The sequence below is a fragment of the Rhinolophus sinicus genome, linkage group LG07 (genome assembly GCF_036562045.2).
Source record: "Rhinolophus sinicus isolate RSC01 linkage group LG07, ASM3656204v1, whole genome shotgun sequence".
Lineage (NCBI taxonomy): Eukaryota > Metazoa > Chordata > Mammalia > Chiroptera > Rhinolophidae > Rhinolophus > Rhinolophus sinicus.
This window is the reverse complement of record NC_133757.1, coordinates 29,689,167-29,712,929: the sequence shown is the minus strand read 5'-3', so window position 1 is coordinate 29,712,929 and position 23,763 is coordinate 29,689,167. Positions and strand designations below refer to the sequence as shown.

At 34.3% G+C, this 23,763-nt stretch overlaps 1 protein-coding gene across 1 annotated transcript in view; it reads left to right on the top strand.

Moving 5' to 3' along the window:
* BTAF1 (B-TFIID TATA-box binding protein associated factor 1) overlaps positions 1 to 23,763 on the top strand; it is an 84,336-nt gene that overhangs the window by 19,730 nt on the left and 40,843 nt on the right. The window contains exons 5-14 of the mRNA XM_019739276.2: positions 2,975 to 3,138; positions 5,328 to 5,464; positions 7,669 to 7,798; positions 8,075 to 8,143; positions 9,464 to 9,553; positions 10,181 to 10,276; positions 10,374 to 10,550; positions 11,265 to 11,405; positions 12,176 to 12,300; positions 14,751 to 14,871. Coding sequence (XP_019594835.1) covers positions 2,975 to 3,138; positions 5,328 to 5,464; positions 7,669 to 7,798; positions 8,075 to 8,143; positions 9,464 to 9,553; positions 10,181 to 10,276; positions 10,374 to 10,550; positions 11,265 to 11,405; positions 12,176 to 12,300; positions 14,751 to 14,871 — 1,250 coding nt within the window. The remainder of the gene's footprint in view (positions 1 to 2,974; positions 3,139 to 5,327; positions 5,465 to 7,668; positions 7,799 to 8,074; positions 8,144 to 9,463; positions 9,554 to 10,180; positions 10,277 to 10,373; positions 10,551 to 11,264; positions 11,406 to 12,175; positions 12,301 to 14,750; positions 14,872 to 23,763) is intronic.

The following is a 23,763-nucleotide window of genomic DNA, read 5'->3' as shown; positions in this document are numbered from 1 at the left end:
TTTAATAGATGTGTGGAGAGCTCTAGGAAATTGTATTTAAAAGAAAAAACTCCACTTGTGATTCTAATATGTAACCAGGATTGGAAACCCCAATTTTTCGGAACTCAGTTTTAAATGCTGGTAAGTCACAGCATGCTGAATAGTGCTCATTTAAAACCCTATAATTTTTTTTTTTAACTATCTGCTCATCTGTGTTTGTTTTCTCATATATACAAAGAATACATACTTGATTAGTGTAGGTGCTGGTCTGGGTTTCCTTTGCAGCTGTGTAGATTATTTTTCCCAGTAGGACTTTCTGTGGAACAAGAGGACTAACGGTGGGCTCTCTGTAAGTGTACTGGACTTGGGATCCAGCAGTCTTCACTTCTGAATCTCTAGTGTTTTTCCCTCTGGGTAAAGCAGCCTTAAAAATAGCTTTATTTAGATAAAATTCATGTTTTGTACAATTCACCCATTTTTAAAGTATATAATTCAGTGGTTTTAATATATTCACAGATATATACAGTCAATTTTAGAATACCTTATTGCCTAAAGAAGAAACCTCATATCCTTTAGTTATCACTCTTTTATCCCCCTACTTGCTTACCCTTCCCAGCCCTAAGCAACATTCTGTCTCTATAGACTTGCCTATTCTAGACATTTCATATAAATAAAATCATATAATATGTGGTCTTTTGTGACTGGCTTCTTTTATTTAGCAGAATGTTTGCAAGGTTTAGCCATATTGTAGTATATATCAGTACTTATTTCATTTTTTCCTAAATAGTTTTTACTATTATAGGATATGTCTGTTTTTTAATTGTGGTAGAATATAGATAACAAAAAATTTACCATGTTAACCATTTTTAAGTGTATAGTTCCGTAGTATTAAGGACATTCACGTTGTGCAGCCAATCTCCGGAACTCTTTTCATCTTGCAAAATGGAAATGTTATACCCTTTAAACAATTGCCTTTCCTCCTTTCCCCTCCCCCCAACCCCTGGCAACCAGTTCTACTTTTTGTCTTTATGAATTTGACTACTCTAGGTACTTCATATAAGTGCAATCAGTATTTGTCCTTTGTTGGCTGGCTTATTTCACTTGGTGTAATCTCCTCAAGGTTCATCCATATTATAGTATGTGTCAGAATGTTTTTCCTTTTTAAGACTGAATATTATTCCGATGTGTGTTTATATCACCTTTTGTTTATCCATTCATCCATCCGTGCATACTTGGGGTTTCTTCTACCTTTTCGTTATTGCAAATAATGTTGCTATGAACTTCGGTATACAAATTCTGTTTGAATTCCTGCTTTCAGTTCTTTTAGGTATATACCCAGAAGTGGAATTACTGGATCATGGTAATTCTGTTCTTAATTTTTTTAGGAACTGTCATACTGTTTTCCGTAGTGGCTTCACCATTTTATATTCTCACCAGCAATGCACAAGGTTTCCAGTTTCTCCATATCCTTGCTGTGTTGGGGGCCTCATAACTCGTATATTAAATTAAGAATTTGCAGGTTATGACCTGGTGAATGAGGAGGCAGAAGCCACCCACATGGGGTCAGAAAGTAGCTCCCTCAGCATATGAGCTCCCACTTTGCAGAAGTGAAAACCCCAGGGTTGTTTTGAAGGAAGGCACACTTTCAATATACTCACACAAGTGAAATAAAGCCACAAGGGTTATGACTTACAGATCCCAGGAATGGAGAACTGTCTATTCAGATCCTTTGCCCATTTTTAAAGTAGGATATTTGTTCTTTTATTATTGAATTGTAAGAGTTCTTTTTATATTTTGGATACAAACCATTTGTTAGGTATTTGATTGGCAAATACATTCTTCCAGTCTGCGGGTTATCATTTCACTTTCTTGATGGTATTCCTTGAAGCACAGAACTTACTAAGTTTGAAGAAGTCCAATTTATCTTTTTCTTTTGTTTCTCAAGCTTTTGAAGTCATATGTAAGAAACTATTGCCAAATCTAAGGTCATTTACCTCTTTGTTTTCTTCTCAGAGTTTTATAGACTTTATTTAGGTCTTACTATCAGGTATTTGATTCATTTTGATTTCGAGTTAATTTTTATATATGTTACGGATCCAACTTCATTTGCATTTGGTTATCCTGTTGTTTCAACACCATTTTTTGAAAAGAACTATTCTTTCCCTACTAAATTGTTTTGGCACCCTTGGCTATAGACACATACTTTTATTTCTGGACTCTTAGTTCTAGTCCATTGATATCTGTCTTTATGCCAACACCTCATTACTTTGGCTTTCTGGTAAGTTTTAAAATCAAGAAGCACTTAATCCAATTAGAGCTTACTCTGCCATTGGTAGAGGAGGATCATTATTGTTTTTAAAATGTTAAATTTTTTCCCAATAGTGTAGAACTGTCTCTTGCAACTTAGTTATTTTAAGCCCAAATTTTTATTTTTAAAGTAATACCTTTTGATCTGTTTTCCACTGTAGTTACAGGTTTTACTTGGGACATTCAAAATCCATCTACTTTTATGCCTTTATCTTTGTTATTTGGGCTATTAGGTCTACATCATCTCAGAATTCATCAAGGCCACATTTGGAATAAACATGTATTTGTTGAGCTCTTTTTCTGTTGAATAAAATCTAGAGTTTTTTTTTTTTTTTTTTTAGCTTGGTTAGAGCTTTCAGAGAACGTACAAGGTGTACCTATAAAATAAGATTTTTATTTCCATAGGACTGGGAGCTCATTTTATATAAACTTGATAATTGACAGTACGACAAATGAGGGAGTCTCAGTGAAAACTCTTAGAGTGTTTTGTTAGCTAGAACACTGTTCCAGTCATGGTTAGGTAATATAGTTTATGACACATTTAGAGACTGAAAGCATGGTTTGTTTTATTGCCAGGAGGGGTGTTTTAATAGTTAATTTTTTTATTTTTCATTTTAATTGAGTTTGATCTTCATGTATTAGAAAACATAACTGATGTGGAGTAAATGTATTTCTTTTCTATTTAAAGGTGAAGTGGATCCTAAAGAGAGGATAGCACGCCAGCGAAAATTATTACAGAAGAAACTTGGCCTTAATATGGGAGAAGCCATTGGAATGAGTACTGAAGAGCTCTTCAATGATGAAGATTTGGATTATACTCCAACATCAGCAGCCCTTGTAAACAAACAACCTGTAGGTAAAACCTTTGTTTGACTGAAAGTAATGCAAAGGGCTTGCTTCATTTTACTATGCAATTGCAATTTAAAAAAAACAAACTGCTGTCCTTGATTCTGCTTATTGTTGCTTAGTGCCACCATAATTTAGTGTCTTCATAAATTAGATTTCTGGTGACAGATTTTACTGAGATGGAAGTTCAACCTATAGACACTGGACTGTTAGATAAAAGCTGTGGTGGATCTTTTTGAGCCACAGTACTGAGAGAGCCTAGTGGCACCTGTTGCTGTTTCCTTTGTTCTTTATTAAAGGAAAAGAAACTGAGAGAGTGGGAGATAGTATCACAGTCAGATATAATGATACTAGAAATCTTTAGAGCTATGATTCATCCTTTTATTTGAGAAAGTAACATAATAAAAAGAAGACTTTTAAACAATGCAAAAGGATATAAAATACGAAGTAAAAGAAGTTTCTTTCTAACAATTGATGGACATCCATGTCCCCTACCCCATAGGTAACCCTTTTTGAGTTACTTGTACATCCTTCCTGAAATTGTACACACGTATATGTGTCCTTTTAAACCATGTTTACCTTTTCCAAATACATACACATTGATCACATTCTTTTTTGACAGCTTCATGCTATTTTGTTTTATGGCTATACCATAATTTTGCTCTGTGTTCTTTCTTTTTCCTGTTTTCGTCCAATTCCCAATGGATGCTATGTGTTTCTTTCATTATGCCCCAGACTCTTTCTAAGCTCCAGTGAAAGCTGTGGCTTTCTCTTCAGAAAAATTCACATGCAAGTGAAATATTCCCTTTCAAGCTGTTCAGTTCTCTTTCCTCTTGCCCCTGCAATATCCTTTTAGGGTGCCATGGGGCCCATTTAGAATTCCTGCTTTGTCATTATGAAACCCTTCTCATTCCCTTGGGCTTTCCTGTTGCTTAAGTAGAAAATGGGCCTTCATAGTAGTTGTTCTCTAAACCATTAGATTTGTAAACTACATTGTTTAGGGTTGGAGTGTGTGTGATGATAAATAACTTTTGCAGACAAGAAAAAATTGCACATACCGAAGGGAAAAAGAAGAGTATAAAGAGGCAGAAAGATCGAATATATGGTGATGGAAGGAGAACTGACTCTGGGTGATGAACACACAATGGGATTTATAGATGATGTAATACAGAATTGTACACCTGAAATCTATGTAATTTTACTAACAATTGTCACCCCAATAAATTTAATAAAATTAAATTTAAAAAAAAAAAGTAAAGAGGCAGAAAATATAATGGCAAGAAGGAATGCAAAGAAATGGGGTACAAAGGGAAGCATAAGAAGTAAATAAAAAATGAAGAAGAAAATATAATAAAATAAAGAAGAACAAAAATGTAGTAATGTGATCACAGTGTGGTAATTGGGCATGTTGTAAGAAAATGAATGGGCAGGTATATTAGAGAAAATAGTCTATATAAAGAATAGTTGGATATGGATTGGCAACAGCCAATTTAGGGTTCGCAAGATCCAAGTTTGGTTGTTGTGGACCTTTGAGAGGAGTTGTCATAGGCCCAACTAACCTATGGTTAGTTGTTGCCATAGGCTTATCACTGTTGAATTGCCTTATCTGTGTACCAATGCTATCTAGACCAATGCTATCTATACCCTAATTGGTTGTAGCTTGTAAATTTCACTTGAATCTTAATCAGTTAAGGGCAGAAAGGACTTTTAAGCTTGGGCTCAGAGCATTTCTATCTCATAGCTTTTATAATGTCTTCCCATGAGTAGAAAAGAGAAAAAATAGTAGGCAGTGAGTGCTTAAGAGGAAGGGAGCTTATGGGCTAAGTTGACTATAGGATGCTGGATCAATTCTGGCTGTAATATTTTTTATTTTTTTCAGCAGATGATGATCAGTTTCTTTCATTGACATTCTTTCTTTTGCCTGGTATTATGGATATTTTGAAATCTCATCTCTTCAAGTGAGTTAGGATCATACATTTGTGCCACACCTGTGACATAAGAAGAGTTAAGAAACACACGAGCATCTCTTGGGAACTGGAAGAATAGGAAAGGAAGAATAGAATTAAGCTGTCAAAAATAATGATCAATTTGTATATAGTGGAATTTATAGACTTACTCCTCTTATGAGGCTGAGACTACGGATATTTATTTTAAATTTTGAAGGTCAAACTTTTTTTTTTCTTTTATTCTTTCAGACTCTTCAGGCAGCTGAATTGATTGACTCAGAATTTCGAGCAGGAATGAGCAATAGACAAAAAAACAAAGCTAAAAGAATGGCCAAGTTATTTGCAAAACAGAGATCCAGGGATGCTGTGGAAACTAATGAGAAGAGGTAGTAATCTTTTTCTGCCTATTCATTTAAACCAGTATGCTGCAAGCTTAAATCTGTGTCTGCTTGATTTCTAAAAACATTTTGTCTTTAACTGTGGAATACCATTTGGATTGTCTCGCCCGATTTTCAGAGCATTTACTATTACTAGGGAGTAGGACAATTTCCACAGAAAAATCTACATATGCAGATTTTTTTCTTGCTAATTATGAGCTCCAGTGAGGGCTGAAGGTTTTCCAAGTGGAGCGTATTCTAGGCAGAGGGAACAAATGTAAATGCCTTAATCATGGAATATTCAAGAAACAGAAAGAAAGGCCATATGGCTAGGATGGGTGGACAGAAGTGAGAGTAGTAAAGAGTGAAGTCAGAGAGATGATGGTCCAAGGGCCACCAGTTAAGAATACTGTACTCTTAAAGTGAGAACTGTTATAGTATTGCATCACCTGTTCCCTAGGCTGGGAGCTAACCAAATAACAGGTGATGATCCAGGTTTGTTTACCTAGTCCTGTTGTAGGAAAGAACTCTGGTTCAAGTCACCGTCCTCACTTTTGTAATGAGTTAATAAAAGTGGTATCTGTGTATGGCTTGGAGCAGCATTTCTCAAAAGGTGGTTCAGAACAACCCTCCTTCAGAAGCATTTTGAGGGGCTTGTTAAAATGCAGATTCTTGGGCCACTTATCTTTATTAAATCAGAATCTGTAGTGGTATTCAAGAAATGCTTGAGTAATTGATGAATTAAACACATGGGAGCCTATGAAAATAAACTTATTGCAGATGACAGAAACTTTTGTTTTTCCATTCATATAAAGCTGAAAAGTGTTTATTTAAAAACTAAGCACAAAGAGGGATAAATAATAAACATCTACTTGGTATAAATTTTTATTTGTGGCTTTTTTAAATATAAAAACTTGATTGAGCTTGTTAACTATAGAGTTTTTTAAGTTAGCTGCTCATTAGGATCATAGAGTTACTTAGTAAGTGTTTCTCCTGGCTTCTATTTATATAAGCACTTTTACTCAAATATTTGAATGTTGGAAATATTAGACTTTATTTTTCAGAGTTTATGATTCATTCCACAAATATTTACTGAGTACAGTCTGTGTGCCAGATACTATTCTAGGCCCTCAGGGTACTGTAGTGAGTAAAATAGGTAAGATTTCTGTCTTTGTGGAGCTTACATTCTAGAGGGAAAGATTGATGAGTAACAAGATAAATAAGTAAATTGCATATTAATGATAAGGAGTAAGAAGGAAAAAAGAGATAAAGCAAGGAATGAACATGTGAAATGTTTTGTGGGTAGAGACTTTGAAATTTTAGGTGGGCTGTTCAAAGAGGGGTTCACAGAGGTGACTTTTCAATAAACATGTGAAAGAAGTGAGGATGCTAGGCTAGCTGGCTCTGTGAGTATCTGACAAACACCTGGAAGTGGAAACATGCCAAACAAGTTCAAGGACAGTAAGATGCCCAGTGTGGCTAGATTAGAAAGAAATAGGGTAAAAATAATAGGGAGTGAGATTAGGAAGGCTTAGAGGCTTAGATTTCTTTCATCACTTTATAGAAAAAATGGTTGGCCAAATAAATTACACTATTGAGATGGGGGGAATATTTATAGAAAATAATGCTGTATATACCTTACTGGTGCTAACTATTCCTTTCTGTTAATTCTGAATACTTTTACTTGTCTTTTCCTTTGTAATATTTTATTAGACTGGCCTCAATATTTTTGGTCTTTTAGTCATAAAATATCATTTCCTCAGATTTTCTAGACATAGTTTTCAATTTTCTATTGGCTTATCTCTATTTTTCAAGAACTAGGAAGGTTATAGTGTATCACTTACTATATTAGAGTTCTCCAGGGTACAACAGCCTAAAAAAATTATACCTGGGCTTGATTTAGGTTGTTAGACTAAGGGAATTTAAAATAAAAAGAGGAGCTGATTGTAGAGAGGAAGAGAAAAAAAGACTTGTTAAATTTGAGATCTAATTCGAAAGCAACAATTCATTGACCTATTTTACATTCATCAATAAGAATAACATATATTTTGCTCAGAAATTAAGTGGTTAATCTTAATAGTTGATACGTGAAATTTTAAATAAACCATATAAGCCAAATATGGCTAAACATTTGTTCAAACAATGCATTCTCTTATTCATTGTGGTTCAGATTATACTTATTCATTTTTTAAATGGTGACTTTTATTTTTTAGCAATGATAGCACTGATGGGGAACCAGAAGAAAAGAGACGAAAAATAGCGAATGTTGTTATTAATCAGTCTGCAAATGATTCCAAAGTCTTGATTGATAATATTCCAGACAGTTCTTCCTTAATTGAAGAGGTACTATTGAAATGTTCTAAAGTGTCCTTTGAAATTGTTTATAATTTTTTCATATTAATTTGTTAGTAGATAGTATTTAATCTGTCAATTGAAAGAAATTTTATAAAAATCTTGTAAGCATCTTTACTTCATTAGTAAAAATATTAGTTATTAAAAATTTTAAAAACCTGATTATTATTACTGGACATACAAATAAGTACACTTTTTAAAATTAATTAAACCATTAGCATAAAATAGACCTTTTGAATTAGTAGTAATATTGTTTTTCTTATTCAGACAAATGAATGGCCCTTGGAAAGCTTTTGCGAAGAACTTTGCAATGATCTTTTTAATCCCTCCTGGGAGGTACGATTTCTTCATTACAATTCTCTCTAATTTGATCAGCAAGAATTCATTGACCTGTTTTACGTTCATCAGTAAGAGTAGTAAGATACATTTTGCTCAGAAATTAAGTGGTTAATCTTAATTATTTGATACATGAAATTTTAAATAAACCATATAAATGAATATGGCAAAACATTTGTTCAAATAATAGATCCTCTTACATTCATTGTGGTTCACATTATCCTTATTTACTTTTTAAATGGTGACTTTTATTTTTTAGCAATGATAGCTTTATTTTCTTTGCTCTTGAAGGGAACCATGTCAAGCACAACCTATCTTTTCATGGTCCTTACTCTTCCCTTGTGTCCCTCAGGATCACTGGTCAGAGTACTTAATATCACTCACCTTCTAAGTAGAAAACTTTAGACTGATTTTCACCTTTCATATCCTTTTTGGTGTATTTCTTTAGTGAATTGTTTGTTTCATTCTTTTAGCTATAATATCTCTCCCAGACAGACATTTCCTTTAGATGTAGACAGTTTTGATTAAAAGCATTAGTTTCCACACCAGCTTTTTGGCCTCAGAAATATTTCTTCAAAGAAAACCTTTAACAGGTCCCATTATGTAAAAGAGATGAAAGTGAAATTCCTCTGATTGAAGTTGAGAGTTGGTAGTTTCAAACTATTTTGTTCTACTTCACTTGGCCCTTGAGTAATTGAAAAAAACACTAGTTTGGAATACCTTTTAGTAGCCTTCCTGCTCGTTGATGTACTTCTACTTAAAGCTATTCAAGTCTCGACTCAACATGGGGTCTTGAATAAGTTGGTGCAGTGTCAGTGGCCTGTTTCTTCCCTCAAGATGACACTTCAGAAGGCTATAGGGCTTCGGTGAAGTATTAGTCATAAGATATTTTATTTGAATTGTCTTCCTTTGACACATAACACTGAAAGCTTTAGAACTTAGCTTTGATGCATGTATTTCTAAAATATTGATGCTGGGGTTGTAAAGAACAATATATGATACTTTCTTTCTGCTCCTTTGCTTATCACATGCTAAATGCAAGTAGACAGTAGAGGAGGGACAGCCAAATGGGTAATATCTCAGGAGGATTTTAGAATAGCTATTTTTCTTTGCTTCATTAAAAAAAAGTTCCACATAAGCAAAATTATAAGATTCATATATGTCATTCTTCTTGGATAATAGAAGAAAAAGACATTCTTGTGAAGTGCTACTTAGTTTATTCTAATTTCTTAAAAATCTAATAATTCCTTTTTCAAATTGAAGTTAAACTCAGTTTCTTAAGCATTTAACCTCTGACATTTGCTTCTTGGTTCTTTTTAGGTTCGACATGGTGCAGGCACTGGCCTTAGGGAAATCCTTAAAGCTCATGGTAAAAGCGGTGGTAAAATGGGAGATAGCACTTTGGAAGAGGTAAGTAGTAAAGCAGCAATTATCGCCAAGTTTCAGTTATTGGTCTCTTTTTCCAAGACAGGGAAGTAACAGAGCATGTGCCATGAAATAGAAATGAGAGGTAAATAAGAAGAAATGAGGAAAAGTAATTATGAAGAAAAAAATAAAAAGTTTAGGAAGAAATCTATTTACGGACAGGAAGAATGAGTTCAGGGAAAAGATATATTCAGACACATTGAGTGGAAAAATGTATAAGCAGAAGTATTTGAGCAGGATATAATGGATTGGAAAGTAGAGTAAGAGGTATAAGAGGGTAGGTTAGAGGTCAGTGAGCAGTGGAGACACTGGTAATAGGATAGATAATAGATAAATGAAAAATAGAATTGATATTAGAGCAACCTTAAGTTTCTTAATTTCTCTTGGAGCTCAAATAATATAGAATTCATGAATTTTAAAGATTTTGCTGTAGTATATGTGAATCTAATTAATAATCAAAGTTGGGACTCTAATATATTTTGGTTGTTGTTCCTATAGCTATTAATAAAATAATCCATCCCAATATTTTAGTTTCTGTTTTGGACCTAATATGTTTCTCCAACCCCTAATACAAAGTGTGATCTTTGTTACAAAAAATTGATTGTTTAACAGATGATTCAGCAGCATCAAGAGTGGTTGGAAGACTTGGTTATTAGACTCCTTTGTGTTTTTGCATTAGACAGATTTGGAGACTTTGTTTCTGATGAGGTAAGTATCATCTAAGGGAGGCTTTGCCCAACCAAATTTCAGATTCAACAAAATAAGTTTTTTGTAAATAGGAGTTTTCTTTCTTTCTCATTTGTAGGTTGTGGCACCAGTTCGTGAAACATGTGCCCAAACATTAGGTGTGGTGTTAAAACACATGAATGAAACAGGAGTTCATAAGACTGTGGATGTGCTGCTTAAGTTACTTACACAAGAGCAATGGGAAGTTAGACATGGTGGTCTACTGGGAATAAAATATGCCTTGGCAGTTCGTCAGGTAAACACTTCAGTTTTTGAAGCATATACGGAGAATATTTTCCCCTCTTAGTTTATTTTCATTAATAACATGAAAAGGCCCTAGATACTTTGTGTTACAGATAAGCCAGCCCTTCAAGATTTGCCTTCGTGAGGTAGTGTCATAGAGATACGTGCTGCTAATAAGAATTTAAGTACAAATCTAAAGATGAGTAATTAGGTTTGGAAACCTTTTCCTGTTTCTTAGCAGGACCAATTCTAGGTGAGATGCCATTGTGATCACAGGAGTGGCCTCTGTAGGCAGACTGTGTTGGAGAACTTGAAAAGAGAGTGGATTGGAATAATGAGAAACAGGAAGGGGCTGGCTTTCCCTTCCCTCTTCTCTCATACCCTTTTTGGTTGTCAGTGGGGTTAAATGAGAAATAGAAGTTAAGGTTCTAGTACCAGGGGTATGTTTGTTTGCGTGTGTGTGTTCACACAGGGAATTCATAGTCTTACCTTGAGAGGATGATCTGATGTTTTAAGTCACTGAATAATAATGTACGTAATACTGTTGTAGTCTTTGTCAAATAGGATTAACTGCATAGTCTTCTGATGTTATTTTTCTTTTCTGTTTGTGATTCTTTTTAAATAAAGATTAGAATCTATGTTTTCATATGGCAAATTTAATAAAAAATGTTTAAGCACAACATTTGTCCTATGGAAAATTAATCTATTTTGATGTACTGTTTTATAGGATGTGATTAATACTTTATTGCCTAAAGTTCTAACTAAAATAATTGAAGGACTCCAGGACCTTGATGATGATGTCAGAGCTGTTGCTGCAGCATCATTAGTACCTGTGGTAGAAAGCCTTGTGTATCTTCAGACACAAAAGGTAAATTTAATATTTTTACATATTCTTCCATTAAAGCTTGTTTACATTTGGGGTGTAGAGTATTAGGAAAAACATTGAGTACTTTTTTCTCCTTCATCCTCCATTTTTTTGTGACAGATGTGTGCGATCTCGATTATACATTATCCTTGGGAAAAGTGAATGTGTCTATTAATCTACTTCTCCTTCATGTACATAGTATGTAGGGAACTTCCCTGAGAAGAAAGCAAACATTTCTTCTTTATTTTACTCCTGGTTTTTAGACATACGAGATTTTTGTTTTGATTTTGGTTTTTAAATCTGGTCTCCTTTTTTGAAGTGCATCTTTTAAGGTCTGACTTTCCTGTGTGTTATCAAAACCCGAATACATATATTTGGGAGTGCAGCAAGTAGTATTTAAAAAATGAAATTTGTTTTTGTAATGATTCGTACTGTTTTAAATAAATTAAAATTATAGGGTCATGTCTTGTGTGTCTATACTGTATTGTTTTCAAAGTTTAGTTTTTTACATAAAGTGAAGTATTGACTATCTTATGTCCTGAATTCTCCCTCCCATTATGCGTCTGATTAGGAAGGGAAGTGCAGAGTAGATGGTGAGTGACATTAAAAAGAGGGGTAGGGGACTGTTAAAGGCAAATAGTGTCTCCTTAACTTTGCTCACAACTGGCACTATCCAAGGTCATTGGGATTATATGTGTTGTTGAATCAATAGTGACTTCTGGGATACAATTTCGTGTAAAATTAATAACTTTTCTTGATAACTGATCTTATAGGTACCCTTCATTATAAATACATTATGGGATGCTCTTCTGGAACTGGATGATCTAACAGCTTCAACAAATAGCATTATGACTCTTCTTTCATCCCTGTTAACTTATCCTCAGGTCCAACAATGCAGGTAATTATTTCTAGTTAGTGGAATAAAGTAAAAAGTGTTTAGATAAATTTCCAAATAATTAAGTCTTAAAGTACAATAGTCTAGCCCCTTTAAGAACATTATTGTAAGTTGGGGATGGCACAGACTACTATTTTCAGGAGGCCTTTTCTTCTTTACTATCTAATGACCAGCACATTTGAGGCAGGAGTTTAAAAGGTCATATTCTTTTACACTTGGTTTACTTCAGTTATAGAATTTTTCATCTTAGTCCTCCTATAATAGTTGACTTTAGAAATATAATTATTGCATATTATTTTCACCTCCACCCCTAGAATATAGAATTTTAACCTAATTTAGTGACGTTTAGTTAACAGAATTATCATTGAGCATCAGCATTACATTTTCCAAAATTTGCTGCTCTGTGAACTTTCTCTTTATAATGTTCATTTCAACTCTTCTTGATTTCAAGAATTACTTATCAGGAAGGGAATGCATAATAATGTAACGTCCAAAGGCAGAGATTGGGTAAAGCCACTAACATAAGTCAAAACATTTAAAGTGTAACCTATTTTCCTGACCTGATATGTGAAATGAAGCTCAATTGATTAATGTCTTTTAGACTGGCTCCTGAATGTTATTGTTTCTATTAATAGTATCCTTGGAGAAAAAGAAGAAAAAATTCATATGCAACTTAAAAAAAAAAAAAAGTACAGATGGGAAAATTAATTACTGTTGTTAGCCTAGTGAGGGTGTTCAGTGAATATTCATATGATTATGATTATAAACGATTTCTGGCTCTGTAGATGAGTCTTTTACCAACGAAAAGCATAGATACATGAAAAACATGTAGAGAATGTTTCAAATAATACTAACGTAGTGGTAGTACTTCAATGTTAAATTTATGCTAGTTGGACAGCCCACAAGTTGGAAGAGCGAAATAAGTGCCTGTGAACGCAAATGAAGAGAAAAATTGAGGTGGTGGTATATATATGAGATTTCCTAATTTTCAGATGCCTTCATAAATAATAAAGTCTCTAGGGAATAAATGAGTTAATCTATGTGAAACCCTACTCAAGTTGCAAAATACAACAGTTTTTAAGTACCCTTAGTTAGGGGGTAGCACATTTTTTTCTTTGAAGCCAGATGATGTTATTTTTGGCTTTGTGGGCCATATAATCTCTGTCAAAACTACTCAGCTCTGCCATTATAGTACAACAGCAGCCATAGACAATAAATAAAGGAATGAATGTGCCTGTGTTCCAATAAAACTATTTAAAAAACCAGGCAGAGTGGATTTGGACTGTGGGTCTTAGTTTGTTGACACCTGCTCTAAATAAAGGACTTTTTATTTTTTTTTATTTTTTAAATTGCCAAGTAGATAGTGTCAGGAAAGCTGCATAATGTAAGAAAATGAAAGAATGTAGTGAAAATTCTGTTAGTGCAATGTGAAATAATGTAGATTTTGATTTTGTTTTTCAAAATTGCCTTATTAGAAAATTTGCTTCATACATTGTGATATTTGGTAGATACTTTCCAGCTTATGTAAAAAGAAATGCAGCACGTCTTTTGGAGCATGAACAGTTATACTACTAACAAGACCTTGTTATAATGTTTTTATATATTTTGAGTCGGTTTTGTCTGTATGTGCATGTGTACTAAATATGTAAATTAATGTAAGAAGTGATATTTATACAAACTTTCAAGTAATGAAAATAATGTTAAAAGGTAGGCCTCCTGAGAGGAACCACAAAAGAATAGATAAATAGTTATACTGACATATTCTTTTTTATTCATATCTTCTTCTACAGAGGTGTGTATATTTCACATCCCACTTATAAGTCATTTCCTAATTCCAGGTGACTTTTACAGATTACTCATGGATGTGACAGGAATCCTCAGGTCCAAGTTGTTAACCTAGATGCTTGCTTTCCCATTTAAAATCTGTAAGAAAGAAGAGTTTTCTTAGTAATGCTAAATCAGGATTAAAAAATTTCAAAGCTACTACCACACCACCTCTTGCTCATTAGATACGTGGCAGAGATGGCCTCAAAGGGGGGTGTAAGTTATGTGCATCTAATGGCTACCCATTGGGGTTAGCCGTGGGAAAGGGGTAAGGATTAGTAATCCCGTAAGATACATGTCCCATTTTCCTAAGTAAGAACAGATTGAGAATAAGGGCAGTTATATTGGAAAATTCTAATTTGATAAAGGTAATTCATGACATTAGTACCACAGACAGACCTAATGTTAATATTTCTACTACTTTTTATGACTGTTTGCTCCAGCTATTCTTGTGCTATAACAGTTTTGAATGAGGGTTTTAAATGAATGTTCATATGAAAACTGTATTATCTGTTAGGAATTTATTCATCAAAAAAGATACTAATTCCACAAGGAAATGATATTTAAATAATGTATCAACAGAGTTTCAACTGAGAATGAGTAAGATTAACTTGTATCTTCTTTATTAGTATTCAGCAGTCACTCACAGTTTTAGTTCCACGTGTCTGGCCTTTTTTGCATCACACTATATCCTCTGTTCGAAGAGCAGCATTGGAAACTCTGTTTACGTTATTGTCAACACAGGACCAGGTAAGAAGTAATAACTATATAGTAATCTTGAAATTTATATAAATTTTACAAAATAAATCAGACCACCAAGTTACCCTTGCTACATTTCCAAAGACAGGAGAATGCTGGGCCTGGTAGAAATGATATGGTGACCATGTAGACACATAAGAATAGAATCACCATGAGGGCAAAAATATTTTAATATTTTGCTCTAGGTTGTATTCCTAGCACTTGGAATAGTGCTTAATCTATAGGAGGCTCTCAGTAAATATTTGTTGAATGAAAGATTGAATAGTCCCTTCCTTTCAAAGACCTGTTATTCTGTCTTTGCTTACTCTGTATGGTTAGTAATTGGATGGTTGACAGAACCTGTCCTAGGTTAGAAGGCTGAATTTGAAGCTCTGCAAGAAGTAAAGACTGATGATGACATTGTTAGGCATTGCCTCCTCTTAAGGATTACTCAATCCTAAAAGCATGATATTTCCAAGGATAGTATACTTCAGGAGTCACACATTAAATGCCTACGGAAATCATTCAGAAAATAATCAATGTGTGTGTGAATGGAAGCTGTGATGACCCTCGGAGCCCTTGCCCTGTGTATAAAAGGCTTCACATTCCTATTTTTCAAATAATCCTATAGGTCAAATGAAATACCAGATTTTAGGGAAATATAAGGAATCTGTTCTTCTATCATGTTGTTATTTATAGGTACTACAGTTTGAACCAGTGCTCTTTAAAAAGCAGTGGTTAACTTTTTTAGACAACAGATTATAGTATGAATAAATGTCTCTTTTCTGTTCACTAACCATGCATTTCTGTGTGAATTAGGCATATTCCACATAGACTTTAATTTGCAGCATGATATTGTGTTGCACTTCTGTGGATCAACATCTGTGAATTTTATTTTGCATTATCTTTTTAATTTTTGTCTAGTCAGAGTCTCCTGAGGAAAAACTATCAGGTCTGTTCTATAATCCTCAGTTGATCAGGCATGGGCTGATACAACAAAACTAGCATAGGTTGTTCTGAATTTTCACTTCATTTTTGTTTTACTTCTGTGGTTTTTGCCTAAATGTTTTATATATAAGTACTAAATTCTTAAATTTACTTTGGATAGTCCTCTTGAAGTTATCAAATTTCTTCCCTTCGCATTGTTCTTTTCTTCCTTCTTAAATAGACTTACTTAAAAGCAGTTTTAAGTTTACAGAAAAATTGAGCAAAAGGTATATAGTTCCCATATGCCTGCATGCACCCCCCAGAGTTTCCCCTATAGTTAACATCTTGTATTAGTATAGTACATTTGTTACAATATTAACCAATATTGATACATTATTATTAACTCAAGTCCATAGTTTACATTAGAGTTTACTCTTTGTATTGTAGATTCTATGAATTTTGACAAATGTACAATGATAGGTATCCACCATTAGAGTATCCTACAGAATAGTTTTACTGCCCTAAAAAATACTTGTGCTCCACCTGTGCATCCCTCTTTTCCTCCCTCCAAACCCTTAGCAACCACTGGTCTTTTTATTGTCTCCACAGTTTTGCCTTTTCCAGAATGTCATATAGTTGGAGTCGTATCGTATGTAGTCTTTTCAGATTAGTTTCTTTCATTTAGCAGTATGAAATTAAGGTCTTTTCGTGGCTTAATAGCTCATTTCTTTTTTTTTTTTTAATTGGGGGAGGGGAACAGGTCTTTATTGGGGAACAGTGTGTACTTTCAGGACTTTTTTCCAAGTCACGTTGTTATCCTTCAATCTTAGTTGTGGAGGGTGCCGTTCAGCTTCAAGTTGTTGTCCTTTCAGTCTTAGTTGTGGAGGGTGCAGCTCAGCTCCAGGTCCAGTTGCCGTTGCTGGTTGCAGGGGGTGCAGCCCACCATCCCTTGCGGGACTCGAGGAATTGAACTGGCATCCTTGTGGTTGAGAGCCCACTGGCCCATGTGGGAATCGAACCGGCAGCCTTGGGAGTTAGGAGGATGGAGCACTAACCGCCTGAGCCACCGGGCTGGCCTGCATTTCTTTTTATTACTGAATAATATTTCATTGTATGGCTGTACCACAGTTCATTTATTCACCTGTTGAAGTGTATCTTGATTGCTTCTTGTTTTGGCAATTATGAATAAAGTTTTAAACATTATGTGCAGGTTTTTGTACAGGCATACATTTTCAGTGCACTTGGTAAATACCAAGGAACATAATTGCTGGATCATATGGTAAGATTAGGTTTAATTTTATAAGAAAGTGTTTTCCAAAGTGGCTGTACCATTTTGTATTTCCATCAGCAGTGAATAAGAGTTCCTGTTGCTTCAGAGTCTCATCAGCATTTGATGTCAGTGTTGTGGATTTTAGCCTTTCTAATAAGTGTGTGATTGTTTTAATTTGCAATTTCCTAATATAGGATGTTGAGCATCTTTACATATGCTTATTTGCCAGCTGTATCTCTTTAGTGAAGTGTCTGTTCAGATCTTTGGCCTATTTTTAAATTGGGTTGTCTTCTTCTTGACTTTTAAGATTTCTTTGTACGTTTTGGATATGAGTCCCACATTGTTCTTATTTAGCCTTTCTAAGTTGATTAAACCACCTCAGGGTCTTTTAACTTACTTTTGTGACTTTTTATTATTTAGTAATGTCAACTTTATTTACATTATTAGGGAATAAGGTATTTTATATAAATGAATTTTATAAATAATTAGAACATGCTTTTTCTTGCTACCAAAAATAGTTGTTGACTGTTAAAATGATTTGCACATCTGATCATCATCTTAAAGTATTTTAAACATAAGATAATATTTTTTGATGAATCAGTCTTATTTATTGGTCATTAGTTTTTATACTGTGCATAATGTAGTATACTGTGGGACTACTGAGATACGTAAGAGTCACTTCTCTCAGTGATTGAATTATTCTTTTTCAGTTGCTTTTTCCTAGTTTTCTCGGCTGTCAATTGTGATTTCTCACTTTTGTTAGTCTTCTAATGTGATGTCTCCTCCCGTGTTTTAAAATTTTTACAGTTTAGATAAGATCACAAGATTGTTCCAAATCCCATTTCAAATTTTTTAGTCCCTCAATGATTGTTGATATTGGCTATTAAAATTACATGGTTGTGAAAACATCTATGTTCTGAATTATGTTGTTTTTCTTATCCCTGGCGTTTTATTTTGTCTTTTGAATTTGCCTTTGCTGGCTTTTAAATGAAGACTTTGGCCATAGCACATATAAAGAATTGATGATGATGACTATTATTTTTCATACCAGAACTCTATTGTCTTTGTGTGTGATTTGTGGCCTGTCAGTCACCACTTAAGCATAGGCCCTCAATATTTATTAAACAAATTTGTATAAAATTCTATGCAGGGTGCTTTGGGAAATTAAAAAAAAAATCCTCTGTGGTTCTTTGGAAAAATTTACAGTACGATTGTGATAAGACTCTTACATTATAAGTTTAATAACCTCTGCAAAGAGTTAAATAATGAAAGACCAGAATATGACAGGTGTCAGGAAGCAGCATTGAAGGTTAGACTAAGTGCTGAAAGATCAAGAGGATTCAGGTGATAAGGTTAAAAAAAACCCGAATCTTAAAAAAAACCCGAATCTTCCCTTCTCTCTCCCTATAACGGTATCACTAAGGAAATTTCCCCCTTGTTTCTATCTAGCCTTTATCTTCACTGTATCTCCTTACTGAAAATCCTACTGTCTGTAAAACTTAATATTGATGTGTAATAGATTATTTTGTGTTTTGTTACTGCCCTGAGCCTTGCTCTCCAGTATCCTCACCATTAAAAACTATAACCATGGCACTTGTCACCCAGTCTCAATACCTTTTGCTTTTGGCTCCAACATAAATCCTTTATTATTTTTGTTTGATTTTTGTATTCTGCTTTTTCAAGTAATAGTACAAAGTCAAATCCTTTTAGAAAACTTTTTTTTACTATTACCACCTAATTCCTTTTCTTTTTTTTTTAATTTTGGGATATTTTTTAAATAGAAAAAAAAGTCAGTGAATTATAAAACAACATTCATATATCCACCATCTGTAATTGGCATTTGTTATAATTATGTCTTATTTGCTTCAAGTTTCTATAATCAGAATATTAAGAATAAGTTATCCCCTTTGAACATTACCTGTTTTCTAATTTGCTCACACTCTTCATTCTATATATTGAAAATACTGTCTTCCTTTCCCTGGTAGTTTACTCCTTAGGATTTGTAATCAGGCTTTGTATCTTTAGTTTCAACACAGTCATAGAATTTCTGTAAGGGGAGAATTTGAGTTAAGTCTCAGGATAATTTGGAGGATCATAGCCTCAGTTATTTGCAAACTCTTAGTAATTTGTCACTGCCTACTATATTAGAATTGAATTCCTGTCTTTTTTGGTCTTCTATTATTTGGCTCTTGTTAACCTTTTCCCCTACTATTTCCTAATATATAACCTGGAGTCAAAGTTTCCTGAATGTATCCCTGTATCCCAACTGTAACCATGTTATGTTCATTTGATCAAACTATCTTTGCATATGACTCATTACCTGCCTTTTTATCACCACCCGCACCCTGCCCCCCCCCCGCCCCCACCCTCCTTCCTAAATATTAGTTCCCTTTCTTCCTCTCTGCAGCTTTCCTTCAGGGAACACATCAAATCTCTGGTGCCACAAAGCTATTTTAACTTCTGCAACTCACTGATTTTTCTTTATCTGAACCATTGCTTAAAGTCATTATTCAGTGAAACACTTACTTATTTAATGGTTATTGTTAATCTTGTGATCCCAGCAACGTTATTTGCTTTCTGCAAAGATATCAGAGTAAACCATGTCTGATGCTTTTATCTGTTATTATATTCCTTTCCATGCATTGCCAGATCATTATTGATTGATTCATAACCACGAGCAAACTCTTTTGAAATCCAAATCCATGATTTCTTATTTGAATTTCAAAACACATTGGCTCCAGGGAATTTGGACCAGAGATGATAGACCTGTGGTGATGATAAACTCTACTCTTACTTCAACTTGCCATGAAAAGATCACTTAACAGAGAATTGGGGTTTTAACCTTAGCTCTACCATTAGTTCACTTTATGACCTTGGTCAAGTTTATTTAACCCTTCTGGTGATAATCTCTACCCAGCCTTTCTCAGAGTCCTATGGGCCAAATAAGATAATTGTATATGAAAGTGCTTTAAAAGTGTTAATAGTGTACAAATATAAATATTTAATAGTACAGATAGTAAGAGCAATAACTAACACTTCCACTTCTCGGAATTCTTTTCTAACAATTTGGAAATCTTACTTATATTCTGGGTATAAGAATGATACTGAATTGTAGTATAATAGTCCAAACTATTATTGAGGGATTACTATATGCTATGAACTGTTAGGCACTGTGAACTGGTAAGCACTTTACGTGGGGTGGCTACTCCAATTCCTATTTTTCAGGTGAGGGAGCTGATGGTCAAAACTTAAGAAACTTTCCCAAGCTCACATAGCTGCACAGCTCACAGTAAGCGCTCAACTCAGATTCGGATCTAACTAATTCTGGCTAACTTTCAACTCTTAATTTTACATGGAGACAAAGTGATTTAAGTGTCTTATTGAATTGCTTTCCTACTTTTAAATCTGAAGTCATGTTAAGTACAAAATGAAAAAATGAACTTCATCTCTAAATTACTAGTAGCTCTATTCTGGTTTTAGTTTCTAACTTCTCAACTTACTCCTCTCAATAATTCCAGGGTAATATGATGAGGCTCAGCCTGGCTGTGGCTCAGTGCATCAATACCTCATAAAGACTGATGACTCTGTTCCCTTGAAAGTATTTTATTTAAAAAAAATTACAGTATTAATCTTCGGTAATTTTTTGTTTTGTTTTGCTTTATAAAACTAGAAGACTTTATAAGGAAGATATCCTTAATTTTAAAATTTATTCCATCATAAGTATGTATGCAGGCATGTATATCTCTAAAATGTCCTTTAATAGAATTACAGTTAATACAGTTATTTATGAATCTTATTTCCATTGGACTTCTCTGTGACACATCCCTGTGCCTTTATCTGTGATGTTAACAAGTAAAAGTATTTGCATGCTTGGCTTCTTGGGGATCATGAAATAAGAACTCTTAAGGAAACCAAACTAGTTTCATTTGGTAATGACTTAAAATCAAGGTGTAACTTTTTTTGCTAAACTAGCAGCTTGGCAATCAAAGTGAAGGAATTTACCACTTCTTTTTCTTTTCTGTATTCTCTCTTTAGTCTATGACTGTTTATACATGCAAGAGTATATCTGTGAATGTGTATGTCTATCAGTAAACTACTTTACTGAAGTATCTAGATTTTTAGTGTAGATAACTACTAACTGTTGTAGTCAGAGTTGAGTCCACGATATAGGAAGGTATGCTTCTGTACGTTAATCTCTTGTTTAGCCATGTTCTGCTGACTGGACCAATTTTTCCATTCCATTTGCATCACAGTCACTTTGAGTCATTTCAAAATTTCAGTTACTAACACATACAGCATTGATTTTTTTTTTTTTGAAAGGCAGGCTTTGGCATGACACTTATATTTAGCAGGAAGATATACATGAGACTGAGTTGGAATCTGAGGCATACTTAATCCAGAATGTAAGAAAATGTAACATAATGCATATGTAGTGAAGGAAAGAAAGACCAAAAGAATAGACTTGACTAAGACTTTGGCTTTAGAAAACATTAGCATAATTAGGTTTGGTCAGAATTTATGAAGATATGAAAAGGGGAAACAAAGTGTAAATACTTAGCTGACTTTCAATAAATATAAATAGAACAAGGCATTATAAGTTTTCTAAATACAGAATTATCTTTTTTGTGTGTGTGTGTGGCAGTGGGCCAAAATAGGATTTCATGCCAAGTTAGCAAAAGAATTCCATGTGAGTCATCACTTTGTTGTAGCTTTTTTCCAGTTCTTCTTCCCTGCAACCCTAACTCATTTATTGTGGAGATAGAAATTATGATTAATTTGCCTTTAAGCAGGAATCAGGTGTTCATGATAATGGTGATCTGATTGCTGCTTTTCTCCACATCCACCCATTTTGTGGGAATGCTTGTGGAAAGATAAAAGAGGAGCCATAGCAAAAGGGTACTGGCAAGATCTCACCCCACCTAAGATGCCAGTTTTGCCAGTCAGGGATGTATTGCCAATTACAATTTTGGGAAATTTTTTATATTACCAATTACTCCCTGTGACTTTGGACCATTTTCCATAAGAAAGATGGATTTATTCAACAAATATTTTAGTGCCTACTACGTGCCTACAGTTTTCTAGATACTGATCAGTAAGACACAAGGTCTCCTTTTCTATAGCTTAAAATAGGAAACTAAACAAGACAGGAGAAGACAGACAAGCTCTGATAACATAATGAGGTAAGTATCTGGTAGGGGAAGTAGATGGTGCTATTGGATCTTAGCTAGTGCGGTGAGTGAAGATCAAGGAAGGTATCCTGCTAAAAATGAAGTTTAAGCTGAGACCTTAAGGATAAGTAGAATTTAACCAGGTGAAGAGCAGTGTAAGAGGCAGAGAAAGGTACAGTATGTGAAACTTTGAAAGCAGGAGAGAGCATGATGGCAGTAAAGAGGTGAAAGGAATTGGCCTGGCTGGACGATAGTGTGAGGGAGTATATAGATGGCTAGAAGTTTCACCTTGATTTTCAGGTACAGTGAGACAGCTGATAACTTATTCCTGTTTGTCCCCAAGTCTCCTATTCTTGGTTCCAGGAAGGCAGAACACAGGAGGAAACGTCAATCTGAATAAAATAGCTAGGAAGAGACTTCCCCATCCGTGTCACACTAACTGCCAGTCATTTCCCTGAGTAATTACACAAATGGGGACTACATTTAGCACTAACATGAAGTGCTAATATTGTGTTAATTATTGAACACAAACCAAAAAAATAAAGCCCTTTTAAAACATGAATTTGTTTACAACTTGTGTTGTGGTCCAGATTATAGTTAGTTTAAACCTGGTGAATTAAATAGTCTGTGGTAGGAATTTTTCTGTATTTTAGTTCATACTGTGCTAGATTAATACTAAACATTCACCAAAGCTTTCCAGACTTTGCCTAGATTAGTGAAGAAATTTTTGATTAGTAGAGTCCTACTTAGTAGCACACTAGAAGTCCATGAACTATTTAAAAATTTGAGGGGGAGGTGTATAATCTCTAAAGGGCTGAAAATAATACACTCCCTACTGTGCCCTGTTCCCTCACCCATTCAGTTAAATAAACCTATAAGTACAAAGCAATAGCACTAGGTTATCTGCCTAAATCAGTGCCTCCTGGAAGACCTGTGCAAAATTAATGAAAATAGGTGGGCCTGCTTTCAGTTTTACAATGGACACATTGACCCTGGATGGGCCAAACTATACCTTGTTATCTTTATGATAGTACTAATAGTGAGGTAAAGCCATTGTTACTTTTTGCAACCACATCTAAAAGGAGATACTTGCACAGTTGTTCAGGTGGACTGATTTGGCCTGTACATGTTTTCCCAACCTTATATTAGGTTGGTGCAAAAGGAAGTGTGGTTTAAAAGATTAAAAATAATTGTAAAAACCACAATTACTTTTGCACCAACCTAAGATTTTCTAATAACCAGACTTTATGCTATGCTACTGGAGAATCTGTGTTTTTCAAATACTAATTCCTGTGATGATGTTGACCTGTGTATTCTGGGGTGGTTTTTTTTCATTCGGTTGGATTTTTGTTTTTGTTTTGTCTTTATTTTTAAAATTTTATTTTCTTGTTTTATTTATTGAGTTTACTTCTTAGAGCAGATTTAGGTTCATAGCAAAATTAAATGGAAAGTACAGAGTGCCCATTTACGGCTTTTCCCACCATCAGCATCCCACACCAGAATGGTACATTTATTACAATCAATGAGCCAACACTGACA